This window comes from Nycticebus coucang, chromosome 9 (assembly GCF_027406575.1).
Source record: "Nycticebus coucang isolate mNycCou1 chromosome 9, mNycCou1.pri, whole genome shotgun sequence".
Taxonomy (NCBI): Eukaryota; Metazoa; Chordata; class Mammalia; order Primates; family Lorisidae; genus Nycticebus; species Nycticebus coucang.
This window is the reverse complement of record NC_069788.1, coordinates 1,621,967-1,641,759: the sequence shown is the minus strand read 5'-3', so window position 1 is coordinate 1,641,759 and position 19,793 is coordinate 1,621,967. Positions and strand designations below refer to the sequence as shown.

General features: G+C 43.1%; 1 protein-coding gene across 5 annotated transcripts in view; it reads left to right on the top strand.

The window, feature by feature from the left end:
* Nucleotides 1–19,793, top strand: part of LOC128593754 (cytochrome b5 reductase 4) — a 67,297-nt gene that overhangs the window by 23,013 nt on the left and 24,491 nt on the right. For 2 of the 5 annotated variants that reach the window (XM_053602085.1, XM_053602089.1), the window contains exons 3-10: nt 3,371–3,471; nt 5,855–5,936; nt 9,176–9,205; nt 12,446–12,506; nt 13,727–13,784; nt 15,750–15,843; nt 17,154–17,186; nt 18,547–18,669. In XM_053602085.1, coding sequence (XP_053458060.1) covers nt 3,371–3,471; nt 5,855–5,936; nt 9,176–9,205; nt 12,446–12,506; nt 13,727–13,784; nt 15,750–15,843; nt 17,154–17,186; nt 18,547–18,669 — 582 coding nt within the window. The remainder of the gene's footprint in view (nt 1–3,370; nt 3,472–5,854; nt 5,937–9,175; nt 9,206–12,445; nt 12,507–13,726; nt 13,785–15,749; nt 15,844–17,153; nt 17,187–18,546; nt 18,670–19,793) is intronic. The other 3 variants (XM_053602086.1, XM_053602088.1, XM_053602090.1) reach the window with 3 other exon arrangements.

Sequence of the window (19,793 nt, the reverse complement as noted above, 5' to 3'; positions counted from 1 at the left end):
CTTTCGTTATTAGTGTATATTGAGTATTACAATTTCGATACAGTTTTTTTCCTTTTCTTAAAACGTGTATACATTTTTTTGGCACCATCTGTGTTTACAGCATGGTTTTCTGGCTGTTTTAAGCCCACTGTTGAGACCTATTGCACAGTAAAAAGATTGCTTAAAAATTGTTACTGCTCATTGGACGGTACACCACCAGGAGCTCTGACGGAGACACACGAGATGAATGTGGTTTCGTGCTGGCTAGCACGCGCCCATTCTGCGGCCCTGGATTGAGAAGTGATTTTAATTTTCAAATCTTATTATTTAAGAAATACTTTTTGTGAGGCTGTGGGTGCCACAGGTAATGATTCCTCTGAAGGGTCAGGGCTAAGTAGATGGAGAACCTTCTGGAAAGGACTCTCATTGTAGTGCCTATGTGCTCCCAAAGCAAGCCCAGGATTTGTGTTTTGGATGCCGCTAAGAACATTCACAGTTCCTGTGAGGAGGTCAAAACATGAGCATTAACAGGAAATTGGAACAAGTTATGGACTTCGGTGGAAAAAGTCCCTGTAGTATGGGGGAAACAGCAGGAAAACTAGGATCAGAAACCGGGCCTGACGGAGGCCTGACCAGGGGGCCTGAAGGGGTTTGATTGCGGGGGGCCTGACTGGGTGTCTGATGGGCCTAATGGGGGCCTGACCTGGGGGGTGGGGGTCCTGACTGGGGCCTGATGGGGGCGTGGTGGTGGGGGGCCTGACCGGGTGTTTGACAGGCCTATGGGGGCCTGACTGGGGCCTGACCGGGGGTGGGGTGGGGGAGGGAGTGGTGGGGGTCCTAACAGGGGCCTGATGGGGGCCTAATGGGGGGGGGCTGACAGGGCCCTGATAAGGGCCTGCTGTAGTCTCCTGGTGACACTCAAAGGGGTGAGCAGCTGCTTCTTTGGGAGCAAAGAAGATATTTGGGGAAGATAAAAAGGACACAGCTCATTGAGACGGACTCTAGTCCTGGGGAGATGCTGTGAACATTGTTGAGGTGACAGTGAGTACCTGGAATGTGACAGAAGGTCAGTTGCATGAGAGGCGTGGTCTGAGGGCACTAACTGCAGTTCTGAAGGGATCCTTGTGGGTCAGGGCTGCCAGGGGGCATTGCCAGCTGCAGAGAAGTCTCTGTGAGAGGAAGAGTCTGTCAATGTGACTGACTACACCGTCGCCTTGTTTCAAGAAATTACCACAGCTGCCACCCTCAGCAGACCTCCCATCCTATTCTCACCGCCGTGCAGGCAGCACCTGCAGCACTCCCACCGCCGTGCAGGCAGCACCTGCAGGGCCTGCAGGTGACTAGCAATTTTTAGCTTTTTGAATTAAGGTATTTACACTTTTTAGACATAATGCTATTGCCTGTTCAGTAGACTGGAGTGTGGTGTAAAGGTAACTTCAACACTCTGGGAAGCCAGACCATGTGCCTGCTCTGTTGTGAGGTCCACACAGGGCGGTGCTCTGGAGCTGCACCTGCCATGTCCCTGACGGGCCTCAAGTTGCCATGTGAACAGAACTCGTGAAGCCTGGTACTTCTCACTTGCTTTCTTCTGCCTCATGCCCAGGTTTTAGTTGTAGGAAATGCTTTGAGAAGGAGATAAGAAGGAAGGAAGGAAAGAAAGACAGAAAGCCTTTCAGAGGAAATGCACCGTCCCCTCCTAGGGTTGGTCTGAGTTTCACAACTGGGAGGTCCCTCACACTGCCAAGTGCGGTCGGGTCTGCTCTGCTCAGGCTCTGCTTATTTCGTATAGTGAGGGCTTGTGGACGCATTTCTAGTTTTGTCCGTCAGAGAGGATGGGTTGTTCCTCAGGTTTCAGAGTGGTCCTCGTCTGGAAAGAGGTGAGGTTATGAAACAGGGTCAGTCTACAGGCCCAGCAGGCAGCAGGGAACACACGTGGGCATCTCCACCTGTGGCTGACCACGGACAGCCATTAAAGTGACCTGCAGAGCTGGTTGCTGTGACACATGGAATTCATCAACAGGTAATCAGTGTTTGTTCTTGAGAAACTTTAGCACTGTAGTGAAGACTTGGTTGCAAAGGAAGCTGGGGACACTCATGTAGGAGGCATTCTCTGTCTAAGGAGCCTGTTGGAATAATCCTGATCTAATCATCACCACTCAGGCTTGTGGTCTGTGGATTTTGGAGCATTAAATAATAAAGAAAATTTCTCCTAAATGTGGTGAAGAGCAGTATACGGAGAAGGAGAAAGGAGACGTATTTGGAGGACTGTGGAAGAGAGACTCTGTGAGTCCGTTTCCTTTTGTGCTTGACTTTAAGCAGTTTTACAAGGATATCTGGACTGGTTATTTTCTAAAATTTATAACTAGTGGAGAAACTGTGATACCTTTCTTGCATCTAAAATCCAACAACCTCTTTTGTTGTTCCAAGATTATAACATTTCAAGTTATCTGAAGTTGTTTGAATTTAGGGAAGTCATCGTATAAAGAGGGAGTGCTCCTGGTGTAAGAAACCTGTTGTTCTCCTCGCACTTTCGAGGTGTCTTTAGGCTGGACTTACCTACTGTCTAGTTTTCCAGCTCATGTCCTTGGGAAGGATCTTCACTAAGATACTCTGCTCTAGCTGCTGTTCTTGATTCTTCTTTCTTAAAAGATTAAAATAAAAAATAATTGAACATAAGAAGTGATGAGATGAATATTTGGGGAAGATAAAAAGATTCAGATCTAAATAATAATCCTTGTTCCTTGGGCAGCTGAGGGAAGACTTGGGCTTCGTTTTCCCTTGGCCTGGCCTTTGCTTCGAGGGTCAGCGTGTGGATGAGACGACAGCAGAGGATCGAGTAGAGACAATATTTTTGTGTACAGCGTGTGTGTGTGTGTACTTTCAAAAAATCACCCACACGTGTGTGGTCCTCCCTGTGCTGGGGCCTTTTCTGTAGGTCTTCTGGCATTTCTGCACATCTTGTGGGCAATGGCGCTGACTATCTCTGTCCTGGACAGTCTTTTCAAGGATGTTTTGTAGTGAACCACCTTGGATAATAGTGTGTCTGTAGAGCAAAAGACAGGGTTAAAAAAGACAATGGCTTACTCTAGAACAAGGGCAGGTGGGCTGGTAAAAGTCTCTGGTTTCCTAAGCCGAGGTCCCTCTCCGGTAACACAGCACTGTGTGTGGGCAGGCACAAGGCCATCTTCACGTGACTCTGTGGGAACCGGGGTTCAGGGAGCGGCTGCAAATGCAGATAACTTGTTAACTTGCAGGTGAGGTGAAATCTCAGACCCTGGACAGTTCTTGATACTTTGAAATAATTATGATTGTTGAATAGAATATATTTGGAAAGATTTATTGGAACTTAAGGCATTCACTTAGGATATTATTTCTCCTTGCCTCGACACAGGGCTTGTTTATAACGTCAGCCCGTACATGGAGTACCACCCGGGTGGGGAGGAGGAGCTCATGAGAGCAGCGGGCTCAGACGGGACGGACCTGTTCAACCAGGTAAGGTGCTGGAAGGAATCCAAGTGTTCTGCAGAAGAGTTCTCATAGATGTAGCAGTGCGACATTTATAAACAGAAAGAAAACAGTTGGATAAATTTCAGATGTGTTGCCTGGCATTTTGAAGTATGGGAAGATGCTCACAAGTAGCAGCTTCTGAGTTTGCTGTTTAATTTTGTTATTACTGAGATGGTTTTGAATCTGTGTCTAGGACCCTGCTTCCTCTGCTGGGCAGTGCTGATTAATTCCAGTTATGTGCTGACTGGTTCACAGGAGGCAGTGACAGCTGAAGGAGGGGCTGGAGCACTCCAGCAGGGCCCTGGCTCTGCTTTCTCACCAGGGGTTGTTACAGGGGCAGTTGCCTCCAACTCCCCACACTGTGTCTGCGGGTCCCGCAGGAAGTCAGGAGGCGCTGGGTGATGAGTGAAGTCCTAGATTTTCCTGGAGTGAGAACACAATCCATACTGGTATCGCAAAGGATATTTAGATTAGTCACTTTTCTCCTTATATTTACTAAAAAGCCTTTGCTATTATCCTATTTAAAATTCATGCAGAACAGAAAAAAAAAAAGTCATGTAGAACATGCTAAAAACTATCAATTTTCAAAGCTTCTGAAACAAGAATTTTTTGAAGGATGGAAGTTTCCCTGAGTCTCACACATGCTTTAGTTTGGATTTTAATGCTGGTTGGCCATGTTGGAGTACTGGTTTGTTGTCATTTGAAATGCTCGAATTGGGTTGGGTTATTTTATATTATTTTTGATCAGATCCAATTTGATTTCAGGTCTTTCTGCTTTCTCATCCATAGTAGGATTGGCTTTTTGACCAGGTTTCCAGAAATGTAGTTATTTGATATTTAAATGGACTTGGACGTAGTTAGGGAAGTGGCGGAGTCTCACCCGCTGTTAGTGTTCTTTCTGGGGGGGGACCGGCGTCCGCCTCTGGCTCCCCACAGCATCCTCCTGGGATCATCACCTTCTCTAGCAGCTGAGACAGCAGTTGCAGGTTGCTGCATCCCCTGGACTGGAGTGAGACCAGCCATGCTTAAATTACTTACGACGTTGACTTACCACCAAAGTAAACTGGAAAATTCAGCGAAGCTTTTCGCATCTTTCAAGTTGAGAATTTCCTTAGTCCAAGAGTTGAGCTGTGAAGAGAATATTGAGTGATCTCCTTGTGGTTGTATTTCTGCCTGCAGGTTTAACCCCTTGTCTTGCCTTTTCAGATGTGCAGGGGTGTTGATTCCCTGTTGACGCTTGAGTTTGCCCTGGCATAGCGTCAGCTCTCTCCCTCCTTCCCCATGGTAGGGACTCAGAGCCCCTGAGCAGTCTCTGCCTCCTCTCCTGCCCTGTGACCTGCCTTGACCATGGCAGCTCTCCTTCCCTCCCCCTGTGTTAATTCCCCTCACCAGCCTCTCCACCCTGCTGTTGTGACACTGTCCTGATTTCTTACCTTCAGTACATGCTTGTTGACCAGTTTTCTTAAAGACAGTCCTCCCGGACCTTGACTCTGCAGCTCTCACTGGCTCATCACGGACAGTGAAATAAATGTATACGCAGTCGCCTGAGAGTTGAAGCCCCCCAAATATTTATCAGGATGAACATTCTCAGCGTGCCTCTCGCCCGCCACTTTCCCCTGTTCCATAACTGGCAAACTCTACACCTTTGCCTCCTGGAGTATTTTTCCTTTATCTGTTTAAATTCTGTCCAGCCCTGTAGCCCTGAAAGTAGTGCTTTCCACTGAGGGGTTGCCCCATGAACATTAGTAAATGAAATTACATTTCTATCAGTGAGTGCACATTTATAGTACGTGTGTGTTTTCTACACATTCTCTGTTCTGGTTGTGTGTTTATTCAGGAACATAACACCGTACACATCATGATCTCAGTATTACTTTTGACGTGGTGTGATATGTCATTGAATGACATGTTATGATTTTCCTTTACTGATCCTTTATAATTGTTACAGTGGCTTGTTTACGCAGGGCTGTAGTAAGCGGCCTGGTACCCACATCTTTGTACATACGCACATTTCTTCTCAGGTAATTCCTAAATATCTGAGCCCAAGAGCTGCATATGTTAAGGCCATCAGCATATTGAGAAAGTGCCCTCTGGAAATATTTCAGTTTAGTTCCTCCCAGTGGCGTCTGGCAGCAGACACAGGCACCTGCGCGGTGACAGACAGTGCTGGGGCTGCTCTGAGCAGCCACTCTGCGCCCTTCCTGTCACCGCCCTGCTGACCGGCTGAACCTGCTGCTGCTGGGTTTTTAGGTGCTGTGTTTAGAGCAGCTCAGAAAGGTTAGTTTTGCTTATAAAAGGACGAGAGTGTCCTGTGGACATGGGGTCACGTTGCTTCTCCGTCATCTGGTCATTTGTCTTCCGAAACCAGGTTCATCGCTGGGTCAATTATGAATCGATGTTGAAAGAATGCCTGGTGGGCAGGATGGCCGTTAAGCCCGCTGTGCCAAGAGGTAAGTGGCACTGAGGTGCGGTGCTCATGTGTCTGTGTCTGACTTGGATTTTCAGGCAGATTTAAGTAGATCACGGCTTTTCTCATTTTCATTGGCCTCCTGGCCTAGCCATTCCAACCGTTTCACTCTAGTTCGTTTTTAGAATCATAAAGTGACGTTCACTTAAAGATTTGACGTATTTTGCAGATAAAATGCAGAGTGGCGGGTAAGCATCGTGGAAGTGAGAGAACTGACTCGCCTCGTGCTTGGTTTTCCTTAGTCTGATTCTGGTGTTAGATGGGAGATTCACTATATCACTTGATTAGAATTTGTTTTTAAAGTTTAATTTTTTTTTTTAAAGTTTAATTTTTTGAATAAATAACACATTCATTTAATTCAAAAATCAGTGAAATGTAGAACATTATACAGTGAAATTTCCCTTCCAGCTCTGTCTCTCCCATTTGCCTTGATCCTTCCCACTCCTTGCTCCTCGTTACAGATGACTCTGTGTTATTATTTTAAGCTTCTTTTAAATTACAACCCGTTTCTTCTCCTTACGTCTGAGCCTGCTCTGCACAGTGCGGGTGGCATGGAAGGCCATCTCTTTACTAACTCTTGGGAAATGTGTGATGTGGAGTTGGAATAACGAGCACTGTGGACCCCTTTCTCTGGGAGGGAACAGTAGTTGTTTCTCTTGAGTAACTCTTGCCTTCATACTACAATTTGGGTAAATTGATTTCTTCAAATAGTCATTCACTACTTATTCAGTGAGTTTTGCATTTTAAGGTTTTATTGGCAGCGTGGAAACATCACAGGTGCACCTGGGTCTGGGCCCTGCCTCTGCGGCCCATGGGCTGTGCCGTCATTGGGCCAATTTCCTCCTCTGAGTCTCAGCCTCCTGATGTGTGCAGTGAGTCATAGGTCTAAGAATTAATGTGAGTGAATCTTGCACAGTTAACTTGCACAGTGAGTGTAAAGGATGATCAATAAGGATTACTTCTTTTTCCTATTATTGGTACAAAACAAATAAGCAATATGTATATAAACAAAACCCAGTAAGTTTGCACTCTGGTGTTTGGAAGTTCTTATAAGCTGGGTTACTTTGGTAAATGAGTCCCTTTATCTTCTTTACTGGCTCTTAAGTTCACTGATTCGGTGCCAGCAAGAGAGAAGGGCCTGACCAAGTTTCTAGATGACTGACTTGACCTCACTGTAAATGTTGTGCGTCTTATTTCCACGATTTGGTGGGAGAGGTCACGTGCCCTCCCGTGCTGGCCTGTGCTGTGACGGGGCCATCTGCCGGCTCCTCGGGCTGCTGCTGGTAGGAGACTTGAATTGCAGAAGGAGAAGGACTTTTCTGTTTTCCCACCTTCTTCTCTAGCAATGAAAGATAATCATGATAGAATTAGTAACCGAGAGAAGATACCATATTTCAGGGAGAAAAATATCTCCCCTCACTAAAAGGATTCAGGTGTAAATAGGTTTAACAGTGGGGAAGAATCTCCTCTGTCTCGTGACTCAGGTTTTTTTTTTTTTTTTCTTTTTTTTAAGAAATCATTTTTATTTATTTATTTTGCAGTTTTTGGCTGGGGCCGGGTTTGAACCCACCTCCGCTGGCATATGGGGCCGGTGCCCTACTCACTCAGTTTTTGAGAGAGTTGCAGGAGGAGAGCAGTGGGGCTTCACAGGTGATTCAGGTTTTAAAGGTCATCCAGGCGGAAGTTGTCTTCCTACATCATGTACTTCTCTTACTAAAAAAAAAAGACTCGGGGGGGGGGGGGTTACTAATTCATTAGAATCCAGAAAGTTCTAGCAAATTAAAAATCCTTTCATATCTGGCAGGAAGTACTCATATGAGGTAATTTTTTCCCCTAGAAACAAATTACTACCTGAGACAATTTTTCAAAATCTGTGAACCTCTTACATAAAAACAAATTGTTTCACATGATAAATGAGACTTACCAGGCCACCAGCTACGTTGTGCACTGAAAATAGATGCAATTTACTTAACGTTACAGTGAACTTGCTGTTTGTTCTAAGATGAAGAATCACAAGTGTAACAGCAAAGGCAGGTAAAACTCACTGCGTAAAGGGCCAAGCAGGACACAGCGACCCCCGCAAACCGTGATGAGATCTTTATCTGGCAGTTGATAAAGCCCATTTTAGACATAATTTAAATGTTTTTTAAGTCTTACATCTTTTTAGGAAGTATTTACTATAGCGATAGCTTGTCAAGAAAAATAAGGCTGAATTTTAGGGAGGACAAGTCTAACTTGGCTTTGCTGCTGCAGAGCTGTGGATTCCAAAGGCCTGGACCTCTGATTTTCAGTCTAAAACGAGGGGCTCAGATGATAATTTGCTGTATGTTGTTAAGACCCTTTTGAGCTTTAAAATTATTTTTGTAAAAGGAAACAAAAAGGGTAGCCATTTGGCCTCCTTCGTCACTTGGTGAGTGACGTGGAAGTAACTATGGAATTTCTGGTGATTAAAAATTAGAACATAAAAAATCGGGAAGCTTTGTCTTAAAGTGCATTCGCTTCTTTCTCCGTAAAGTGAAGTGATGACAGCGTAAGGTTCTCCTTCAGTTTGACTCCTTGGGTATTCTGTGTTAGCTTACCGTCCTTTTTTCCGTTTTAAGCTTTGACAGCTTTGCTCAGGGCTTTATTTTGATCGCAGCGGTGCAGCACTTGTGGTTAGTAAAGTATGATACACGAGGGCTGTCCGGAAAGTATCCAGAGCATGCCTGTGTCTGTTTTTCATATCATGTGGCTGGATACTTCCCAGACAGTTTTGTAGAGTTGTCTGCCATCCTGAAGGAAAGTACTCATTAATTTTTTTCTGGGTTGTAATTGTAGTAATTGCATTGAGTGAGATGTCTGTCTTGGAGCTGGTGTGTGTTTTATTTATAAAGTGTAACCTAGTAAATTGTAGTTATTTAGACTAATTTAGAATATGATAACCTGGATAAAACTTAGGGCTTACATGTTCTCTAAGGAAATTAAACAGAAGGTTAGAGAAAAATGACCAAAGCAGTAGAAAAAAAGCCAGGTGAAATTGGGTGCAAAAATCTGGAGAAACAACTCTGCAATCTTTGAGATGGGCCTTGCGTATTTCAAACAGAAACCGTCTGCTCCCCAGCCCTTGGCAGGAAGTCTTTCAAGAGAGAAGGGCTGTTCTCTCGGATCAGCAATGTGACTGACACTCTCTTTGACATTTATAGTATATTCTTACCTGACTTTTTTTTCTGAATCACTGTACAGACTATCGTGAGGAAAAGAAAATCTTAAATGGTAAGTCATATAAATTTATAATTAAAAAGAATCCTACTCACGTGCTTGTGTACAGTATTGCTTCACAGAGTGTCTGAGTGTTTAGATTTCCATATGAAAGACGTCTTTACTAGGCCAAATTGAGAGGATTTGAGAGAAGTCTGCAGGCCCTGTTCCAGCTGTTAACCCCTGCAGAAGCCCCTGCTGCGACCCCCTGAGCACATTCGTCTGCCCGCAGCTTGGGCACTTGTTGGGGCGAGCTCCATCCTCAGGCACAGCTCTTCGCAGGTCACTTTTCCTGGGCGTAGGAGCTCACCCCCGGGTCTGCCCCAGATGCCCGCTACTGACTGATCTCTCTGAGTCCAGCAGGGGTGGCTTCCCCGCCATTCAGGACGACCCGCAGTCGTGATAAACATGTGCCCACCTCCCCCAACAGAAGTTCAGTGAACTATATTTATGCACATTTAGAAATAGTTTTTTTCTCTCCCTTTTTGCAAATGAAAGTCATGGAAGCACAGCTGACAAGCTAGATTGCCACATGAACTGCCTTCTCTCTTTTAGCCAGAGCAAAGTCCATCTTGTAGACTAGTGGGAGTTTTCTTTCCTACCACACTCGGCTTCCAGAACTTTTACTTTTCTGTTGCCCTTCCTTGGATGCACTGCATTTAACTAATGTCTCAGCTAACGTGGGCTTGAGAGTGGAACATAGCATTCCACAGGGGCAGCTGGCTCACTGTTTCCTCTTGTGAGCCGGCCTCATGAGACTGGAGTGTATCTCTCTATATTCTTACTAGCTGCCTCTCACATTTGGCTCGCGTAAGTGTGTGGTACGTCTTTGTGTTTGCAAACACAATCTATCTGCCTTTGATGTCATTACTCCTGCAGCTGCGTAAAATCCTGAAGGGGGTGGTACTTCCCACTGCACTGCAGACCCGATCCCTCCGACTATGCCGGTCAGTCAGCTCTGTCCACCTACCTTATATCACTCCTCAGCCACCTTATATTCTTCCAGCTCATTCAAAATTTGGGTATCATACAAGGTTTCTCAGTTTGTCTTTTGCAGATGTTGAAATCAAGACACACTCTACTCCATGTGACATTACTCTAATAAGTGGTGTCTTTATGGTGCTGGGCAGTTTTAGAACCTTTTGGAAGTTGTCTCATTTGCTTTCTCATGAAATTGCAGGGCAGAGTTCATTGCTAGTTTGAATTTGAGGAGGAGAAAACACGGTTTGCATAATAGCAGACTGACACATGCCACAGGCACTGAGTTCAAGTTCAGAATTTCTGGTCCTAGTTAGGCCAGACAAGACCAGATTTGCTGTGTAATTTCTGAATTCTGTTGATAGCTTTTTGTTACAGAATTTTTTAGATTGTAATACATACATTTGATTTTTATTTATAATGAAGACTTCTAAAAGAGAAATGACATTATCTCTTAACTATTTTCCAGTGCTTCTCAAATAATTTAATAAGATTATGTTTTCTTGTTTTTGCCATTTAAGAAAAAAAATTAATTTTTATGGTCCTGTCTTTTGTTATACCTGTAGTTTTATAGTAGAATATTCTCTTAGGGCCCCCTGCTGATTAGTTCATAACTTCAGAATGTTGTCAGATTTTATCGTCACATCTCTGAGGCTTCCTTTGTTTATATGGAAATTAACTGTGTTCTTCAGAGTCTGTAGGGAGAGCTGGAAGCTGACTGAGTGTGGCCTGGGCTGAGGGCTCCTGTCACCATTTAGAGGAACACACCTGTTCACACTGACTCAGTGTGGCCTGGGCTGAGGGCTCCTTCCCCATTTAGAGGAACAAACCTGTTCACACTGACTCAGTGTGGCCTGGGCTGAGGGCTCCTTCCCCATTTAGAGGAACACACCTGTTCACACTGACTCAGTGTGGCCTGGGCTGAGGGCCCCCTTCCCCATTCAGAGGAACACACCTGTTCACACTGACTGAGTGAGGCCTGGGCTGAGGCCCCCTTCCCCATTCAGAGGAACACACCTGTTCACACTGGCTGAGTGTGCCCTGGCCTGAGGGCTCCCTTCCCCATTCAGAGGAACACACTGTTCACACTGACTGAGTGAGGCCTGGGCTGAGGCCCCCTTCCCCATTCATAGGAACACACCTGTTCACACTGAGTGCTTGCCCTCAAGTGTGTCTTTGTAACAGAAGAGTCTGTGGCTAAAATGAATCTTGAACACCTCTAAACTAGCCTGTTTTAGAGGTGTATCCCACTTCTGACTTTATGTAAAATACAGTGATTTCTAATTTGAGAACTACAGTCCTCACCAGGGACTAATAATTAATTTTTTTCCTACATAGTTTGAAAAATGGTAAATGTAATTGATGTGATGGTTTCAGAATTCATTTAGCAGTAGTGCTCCTTTTTTTTTTTTAACCAAACTAAATCTTTCAGATGCAAACAATGCACTCCTGAAATGTTTGTAGACTCTTGAGTTCTCCTGTATCAGGTTTTTTGTAATGATCTGAAGAGTACAGCTTTAGTGAGCTTGTGACGTTATGTGCTGGTGCAGCCCAGCAGAGCAAGCAGAGTGGAAAAGGCCTGTGCTGGTGAGGCTGGGGAGCAGCTGCCACTCTCGACACTGTGGGAAACGTGTGGATTAGTGCAGCCAGTTTGGAAAGCTGTTCAGTAGTATCTACTAAAGCTAAACATACACGTGCCCCTGTATGCCCACCAGATGTGTTGAAATACACTCTTTAAGAATGTAAGGTGCATTAGAATATTTATAACAGCATGTGCATACTGGCTCTAAGCTAGAAACCTGAATGCTCACCACGGGAGGGAGAGTAGATCACAGCACTTTTGTAAAATGTGATTAATATTTCTTAGTAATAAAAAAGAACTGCCTATCGATGCTCCCTCAGCAGAGACGGGATCTCAGGAAGTCCTGGTATGATTTGCTGCTTATTATCAGTCTCCCTTACCTGACAGACACCGTAATGCCCAGAACGAAAGAGAGCAGGTCGGAGGTTTTGCTTACATGAAGATCAGGCATGCGAGAACTTTACCTGGTGTTTGTAGTCAGACTAACGGTCCCTCTGTGGGGAGGGGACTTGGAAGGGGTGTGAGGAGAGAGCTGGCTTACAAGGGCCTGTTTCATGGTGTGAAAATGTGTGGAGTAGTACACTTATGATGTGCCTTTTGTGTATGTATTTAACACTGCAATAAGAAATTAAATGCAAAGACGAAGTTTTAAACGCTGCATGGGTGAAGCTGTTGTGCCTGTTTTCTTTGTGAAGGCCTGGTGTCCAGAAGCCAGGCGATGGACGTGCCTGCCAAGGAAGGGCCCAGTCCTCCAAGGTATGCACCTGCTTATGTTCTAAAGCTAAGTTAGTTCCACATAGAAACACACACATTTAAAAAAGTAAAGTAGCTCTGGGTTTGATTTATTGCCTACTGTTAGTCATGCTTCTTTGACACAGGAGCTGTGGTGATTTATTTATTAGACAGCATCAGAGAATGAGCTATTCCACAAATGTGAATTTTAAATACAACTGAAATTTGATCCATTTAAACACCAGTACTTTTTAAAAATTATTAAGAAGTATTTTTTGATCATAAAAAACATATTGACAGTAGAAAACTTATAAAATATAGAAAAATAGAAAAGATAAAATCAGTTGTAATCTCACCAACACTAGATACAAACTTGTAACATTTGATTTATTCTTTCCAGTTTGATTCATATAATACCTACTTACATATTATTGTTTTTATAATCCAGTAGAACCTCCATTGTTACCACCTCCCTACACTGACCACTTCCTTAAGTTGACCTAATTTCCACAGACCAGATGTGCCCCCACGTGAGCGCATCAGCACAGGAGGCCTCGCTGCTCGGTGGGCTGCCCGTGTGCTGGCCGGTCTGTACCATCCCTGGGTGGTGGCTCCCACGGGCTCTGCTGTGCTGCGACAGGGGTGAGGGAAGGCAATGAGCATACACATTTCTTTATGCTCCTTAACAAAAACACGTTGTTTTGTTATTGTGATAAAAAAAGATTTTAGTAAGGAAGTATTTAATCTTTATAAAAAATACCATGTTAGCCTGTGGCTCAGTCGGTAGGGCACCGGCCCCATATACCGAGGGTGGCGGGTTCAAACCCGGCCCTGGCCAAACTGCAAACCAAAAAATAGCCGGGCGTTGTGGCAGGCGCCTGTAGTCCCAACTACTCGGGAGGCTGAGGCAGGAGAATCGCTTAAGCCCAGGAGTTAGAGGTTGCTGTGAGCTGTGTGAGGCCACGGCACTCTACAGAGGGCCATAAAGTGAGACTCTGTCTCTACAAAAAAAAAAAAAAAAAGATATTTTGTTTTTATTTAAGTGGAAATACACAAAAATATAGATATTTTACATTTGGAAATAATTGTCAACTTATATAATGAACTTAACATGGTAAGACACTATTTATTTAGAAAAATGTTTAACCTGGAGAAATGTATTTCTTACTGTAAATTTTAAACATTATATGTTAACACACATGATTACAGATAGGATTATTCATTCTTTCCTAAATATTTTACAGCTATGACTGGTTCCAAACAGACTCTTCAGTGACTATTGCCATATATACTAAACAGAAGGTAAACACGTCTTTAACCATTCCTAGGGTTCATATTGCAAGGGTACATGTCAAATCTATTAAGTATAGAGTATAAATGTCTTAACACAATAAGTAAATGAGGTGAAGGCTATGTTAACTAGTTTGATGTAAGCATCCCTTATTGTATATAAAATCAGCACATTGTGCCCCATAAAGGCATCAATATATACATGATCTGTGTGTTTATGACTTAATAAAAAATTTTTAAAAATCAGAAGAATAAAGTAAATACTTAGTAAATATTAATTGTCAGGTTTTTTCTAAGTACTTTTCTTATATTACAGGGTGTCCCAAAGTCACCATACATAGGAAAAGTGGGAAAATATAGCCAAATTGCCTTTATTCACAGAATATTGTACAATTTTACAAAGAAGTGGCTGGCACATAGGGAATATTTTATAAGTACTTTGTAAAATTTTGTAGTGACTGTTTTGTAAAGTACATTGAGTTACAGTTACCCATTTTCTGGCGTAATGGTGACTTTTGGGACACCCTGCATTTATTTACTTCTCACGACCACTCTGTGAGGTGGGCAGGTGCTGTTGTTATTATCTCTGTTCTTCAGAAAAGGAAACAGAGGCTGAGCAGTTTACCCCGAGTCACACAGCGAGTGCTGGAGCAGCGTTTGGAACCCAGACAGTCTGGCTCCAGAGATGTGTTCTTAATAGTCATGGCTACAGCTTCTTGAAAACTGGACTAGGAAGGATTCTATGCACTTTTCTGTGATTTTTTTTTTTTTTTTTTAAGTATGGATAACAAAAGTGTGTCCTAGTTACCTTCCCAAGAACAGATTTCCTGAACATGTGTTGGGGTTGGAGAGCCTGCTTGCTGTGGTCAGTGTATTTAAACCACTGCACAGCAAGGGGGCAGCAGCTGGGGCTCAGATGCCCGTTGAAGCTAAAGTGAGGGAGACGGTTCATTCACTAGGTATTTATGTGAAACCTGCCTTCCGGGAGGCCTGCCTTCCTGTCAGAGATGTGGTGGTAGGCGAGGTACAGAGACCTGGCTTTCACAGGGCTTACAGTCCGGCTGGGAATTCATTCCACAAATAAGCAGCTCATAATCTCCAAACACATCCTTCAGCCACTGTGAGGTTCCTGTGCTCTGAAGAACCACATAGCTGGGAATTTTTAAGAATTTCTACCACTTCCATAGTAGCGGAACCATCTTGAACCAGCAGGTCCCTCTGACTCTTGCAGCATGATCTGGCCATTTCACAGAAGTGACCACCTCTGCCTGGCACGGCCCAGAGGACCTGAGGTGTGCTGGTCTGCTCCCCACCCACCTTGCTGCTGTCTCCTATGCAGTCTGAGACCAGGAGCTCCCACGGATGATGTCCACAGCGCACAGAGGAGGGCGGCTAAGGGACGGGGGAAGGTTTCCACAAGGAGTAAAAAGTTCAGTGTATGGTACAGATGATAGAAACCAAGATACTTCACAGCAAGGCTGTGTAGAAATTAGAGACATTTAAAAAAAGTATTAGTGAGTTGACTTTTTTGATAAGCTGAGGCTGAGAGGTTGTGTAACTAGCATCACACTCTAGTGTGAAGATTAAAATGAATGCAAATATCTAAATATATCCTGGATATCTAGAATCTGTTCTGATACCAATTTTTTCTTACATTGTTTATTCAACAAGTATTTAATGGACACCTTTTACATGCCAAGCAACCTTGCAAAGATAGTCCCTTAAGCTTAGATCTTAGAGACTAGTGGGTAGAATAGTTACTACAGAGAAACTGGTATGCAGAAATTAAAATTGTGGTCTGAGCTTTGAAGAAGAATTGGGTTATGTGAAGGAAAAAATAGCAGTAAAATTTATTTGACAAGGGGATTCAGTAAAGAATCCACATATGGACTTCCATGATGACCTTAAAAATATAGCTGTAGATATTTGGGAAAAAATTTTACTTTCTAATCTTTCTGGTTTTGCTTTCTGTTTAAGGATATCAAATTAGACTCAATAATAATTGATAATCAGGATGATTCCTTCAGAGCGGAAACAATTATCAAGGATTATTCGTACCTTATACATATAAGTGAGTACTTTATTTTTATTAATAGAAACAGCTCCAGTCTCGGGTCTGTATAAGTTGGTCTACAGTCTAGGTCACTATAATGTTTTATCTACTGTTGTCATTTTGATTTGTCATTTTTGATCATTTTTCCCCTGTTATTTCTTTATACTAAAAAAATTGTGATAGCAAATAGCAGTATGACCTCACGTTTACAAGTGTGAATAATCGGATGCAGTCAAGATCAGTAACATAACATGTCTGTGGGTCACACGCTTCTGCCGAACGCCGTCCCTCGTGGCTGTGTCCCTGGCCTGTTCCTCCCGGCTCTGCTGAGAGCGGCTGAACCGCAGATCTGTGCTGTGTCCCTGGGCTGCCTGTCCCTTCATGGCTATAGACCACTTTGTATTGGTTGGTTGGGATAAGAGAAAAAGGTGGGAAAACTGAGGGACTCCTACCTCACCAGGATATATATGAAGAAACAAAAGTTCCATAGTCAAAAATAAGAAATTCTTGGTTGCCACTATTACCCTGTTTCCCCAAAAATAAGACATCCTCCAAAAATAAGATCTACTTACAGGAAAGATAAGACATCCCCTGAAAATAAGACCTAGTGCATCTTTGGGAGCACACCTTAAAATAAGACACTCTTATTTTCGGGGAAACAGTACATTGGAAGGACTGAAATAATGCAAAATTATAAGTTCTAGGTACCCATACGAACACCGTGAGATTTACAATAGATGTTTGTAAAAATATTTCTTGTTTCTCCCTCTTCTAGAATGTGAGTTCCTTAAGGGCAAAGATTTTTCTTTATCATTAATTGTGTCTGTAATATCTAGAAAAGTGCCTTTGACACATACATGCTCAGTAAGTTTTTTTTTCATCTTTGGAGAACAGTAAGAAAAGAAAAACTAAGCTAAGTCCAGGCCTGGCCTTTGTACACACTTGCATGCACACACGACGTGCCCATGTGCACACTCACACACACGTGCGTACACGGGGCGGCTGCTGCCTTCCTGCTTCGGGGGACTGTCAGTCGGGACTGTGTTTGGACTAATGTCCGTCAGCCACTTGCAGGGAATTAGGTGTTTACTGTTCAGTTCATAGGGAGAGAAATGGAAGAACTGAAGAAACGCGTGTTTAAATAACGTGATTCTCCACTTTGATTGTGTGCAGTTTCTTTCCTTTGGTCTCTCAGAATGTGTTCTACTTGTCTTGAGGGATTTGAAATAATGCGTAAGAGAATATTTAAATAATCTTATGTGGTATAAACGATAAACTGTGTATGATTTGAAGCTGGATTTTTAACTAAATTCATTTTTCTATCCCAGGGCTAAGCCATGAAGTTCAGGAAGATTTTTCTGGTAAGCTGCCAAAAAACAAAATTATGTATGTACCGACCTACACATACGTATGTGTACAGAGAGAAAAGGGGAAGTCAGCGTTTGTCTCATTTTTCATGTTTATTTTCATGGCGCACATAAACATGTGATGTTGTGTATATAATAATTTTTAAATATTGTCCTTCTGGCTTCAAGGTTTTTCCTTTCCTTTTGTTCCTTTCATTGCTTTACCCTTTCTTATTTTCTCCTTAAAAAAAAATCTTGTCTCCTTTCCATTCTTCCCTCCTGAGCTCTGATCTGCTCCTGACATGCAGGTAATGGAATACCCTAGACTAGGAGGTACCTTTTCCTTGCTGCACATATTTGAAATCGTCTGATGCTGCCAGGACACTCTGAGCTGTGAGCACTGCTGCCTGCAGACTGCGGTGTTGGAGTCACACGCTGTCCAGCAGCAGAAGAGCTCGTGCTGGCTCAGTGATGGCACCGGGCTCAGGGTGTGGTGTGGCACTGTCGGGGCACAGGACCTGCCCAGTGTCTCCCTTTCCCATATCTCATAGCATAGATAGAAATTATAAGTTGCATAAATTGTTGAATTGTATAAATTAAGCTCTTTGAAGTTAAGGACCATGGTTTTATTTTGGTTAAACTTTAAGTTGGTGCTCATTGAATTGAATTCATCTCTTAAGAAGTCGTAAATTTTTGAGTTCTGTGTTTGCAGTGAGGGAGAGTAGCTGTGTTTTTTGAAATGTGTTTTGGGTCTTTCAAAACATGTTCAATTTATAAAATTTATATCAGTGTATAAAAGTCTATTTTCTTAGACTCTGTATTCTGAACTATTTTAATCATTTAAAAAATGAAAAGATAATCTGAAAGTCTTCTAATTAAAGGTTCACATGCACTTTATTAATTCACTCTGCATTTACGAGGGTCTCCTCCCCCTGAGGCTATTCTTGTGTTTATTTGGCTCAGGGTTGAGCCGCTGAGTTTACTCCTAAGAACCCCTTAGATTCCAGCTAAGAACTGTTAAAAGGGAGTAAATTAAATTTGCATTTGGCTAAATTGTATACCTTAGCCCATTTTTTTTTATCTGTATGTTAATTAGTTGCTATAACCATATTTGAATTCTTTTGAAAACTAGCAATATATATTACTTTAGCCCTCAATAAATTAGTTTGAAAGAAGTTGATCTGAACCTAAAATAAATTAAACTGTATTTAATACCATATAAATCATAAACAGTTATGATGAGTGTGGGAATGAGGTCTTATTTATCCCATTAATGCTCAATGTCATTCATATTAGGCTCAGACATTTAGACTATTAGAGAAATATTGATTTTTAAGTAAAATATAAGTCCAAGTGAAATTTATCTTGTTTTCAGCAAGGATTATTGAGAATGTGGGAAAAATAGAGATTGTCCTGAAGAAAAAAGAGAATACTTCTTGGAAATGTCTTGGTCATCCCTTGGAGAATCATAATTCATTTATTTCAAGAAAAGATGCAGGTATGAGCTATTATTTTATTGTGCTAATTCATGGTCACGAAATTGTTATGTTATATAATTGTACCAGAGTTTGGAAAGTTGCGTTGGCACTAGCTGGAGGATCCTCATGTCTGTCTCCCTCTAGAAAGTCTGAAAGGAACCAGAGCTCCTGGGTCTCTTGTTTGCTGTCTTTTTTTTTTTTTTTTTGTAGAAGTTAATTTCAGACTCTGCCGACTAATGCTCAGATAACAAAGCTGGCAGGTGATGATAGTTTGGATGGAGAAGCCGCTGTTGTTAAGACTGTTGACCAGCCATTCACTCCTCAGGTCGTTTCTTAGGAAAGATGCAAAAACAGTTCTCAGTTTATGCCCTGTACACACATAGGACTTTTCTCCTATTAAAGAAAGCATGCTTATACTTTTTCTACATAAGTAAACCAGTTTCTCAGTTTACTCCTAAATGATGATGCCATTCATTTCCTTTCATTTCTTTAGCTTTTTTTTAAATCTAAGTTTAAGATACAGAGAAAAGGGAGCATGTTATCAGTGCTCTGCTTCGTGAAATTTCACAAAGTGGACACATCCTGACATTCTGCTTGTTTGCAGTGCAGATCTGTCCTCAACCTGCAGCACGCTCTGAGCTCACCCCTGCAGCCGGGCTCACGCTCTGAACTCACCCCTGCGGCCGGGCTCACGCTCTGAACTCACCCCTGCGGCCGGGCTCACGCTCTGAGCTCACCCCTGCAGCCGGGCTCACGCTCTGAGCTCACCCCTGAGGCCGGGCTCACGCTCTGAGCTCACCCCTGCGGCCAGGCTCACGCTCTGAGCTCACCCCTGCGGCCAGGCTCACGCTCTGAGCTCACCCCTGCGGCCAGGCTCACGCTCTGTGCTCACCCCTGCAGCCGGAATCACTCTCTTATTTTCATTCTGTCCTTTTCTTCTTTTGGGGGATTTCTTCAGCTGTATCTTCAAGCTCTTCTATTGAGTTACTCAGTTTTACTCATATTTTTAACTTGTAGGGACTCTTTTGGTTTCCATTCCTTTGCTTTAACATCCCATTCTTAAAAGCTTGTCTTATCTTTTTCCAGAATTTCTGAAAGTGTCCAGAGCTTTCTTCTCCCCGTGTAGCCGCTGTGTCATCCAGGT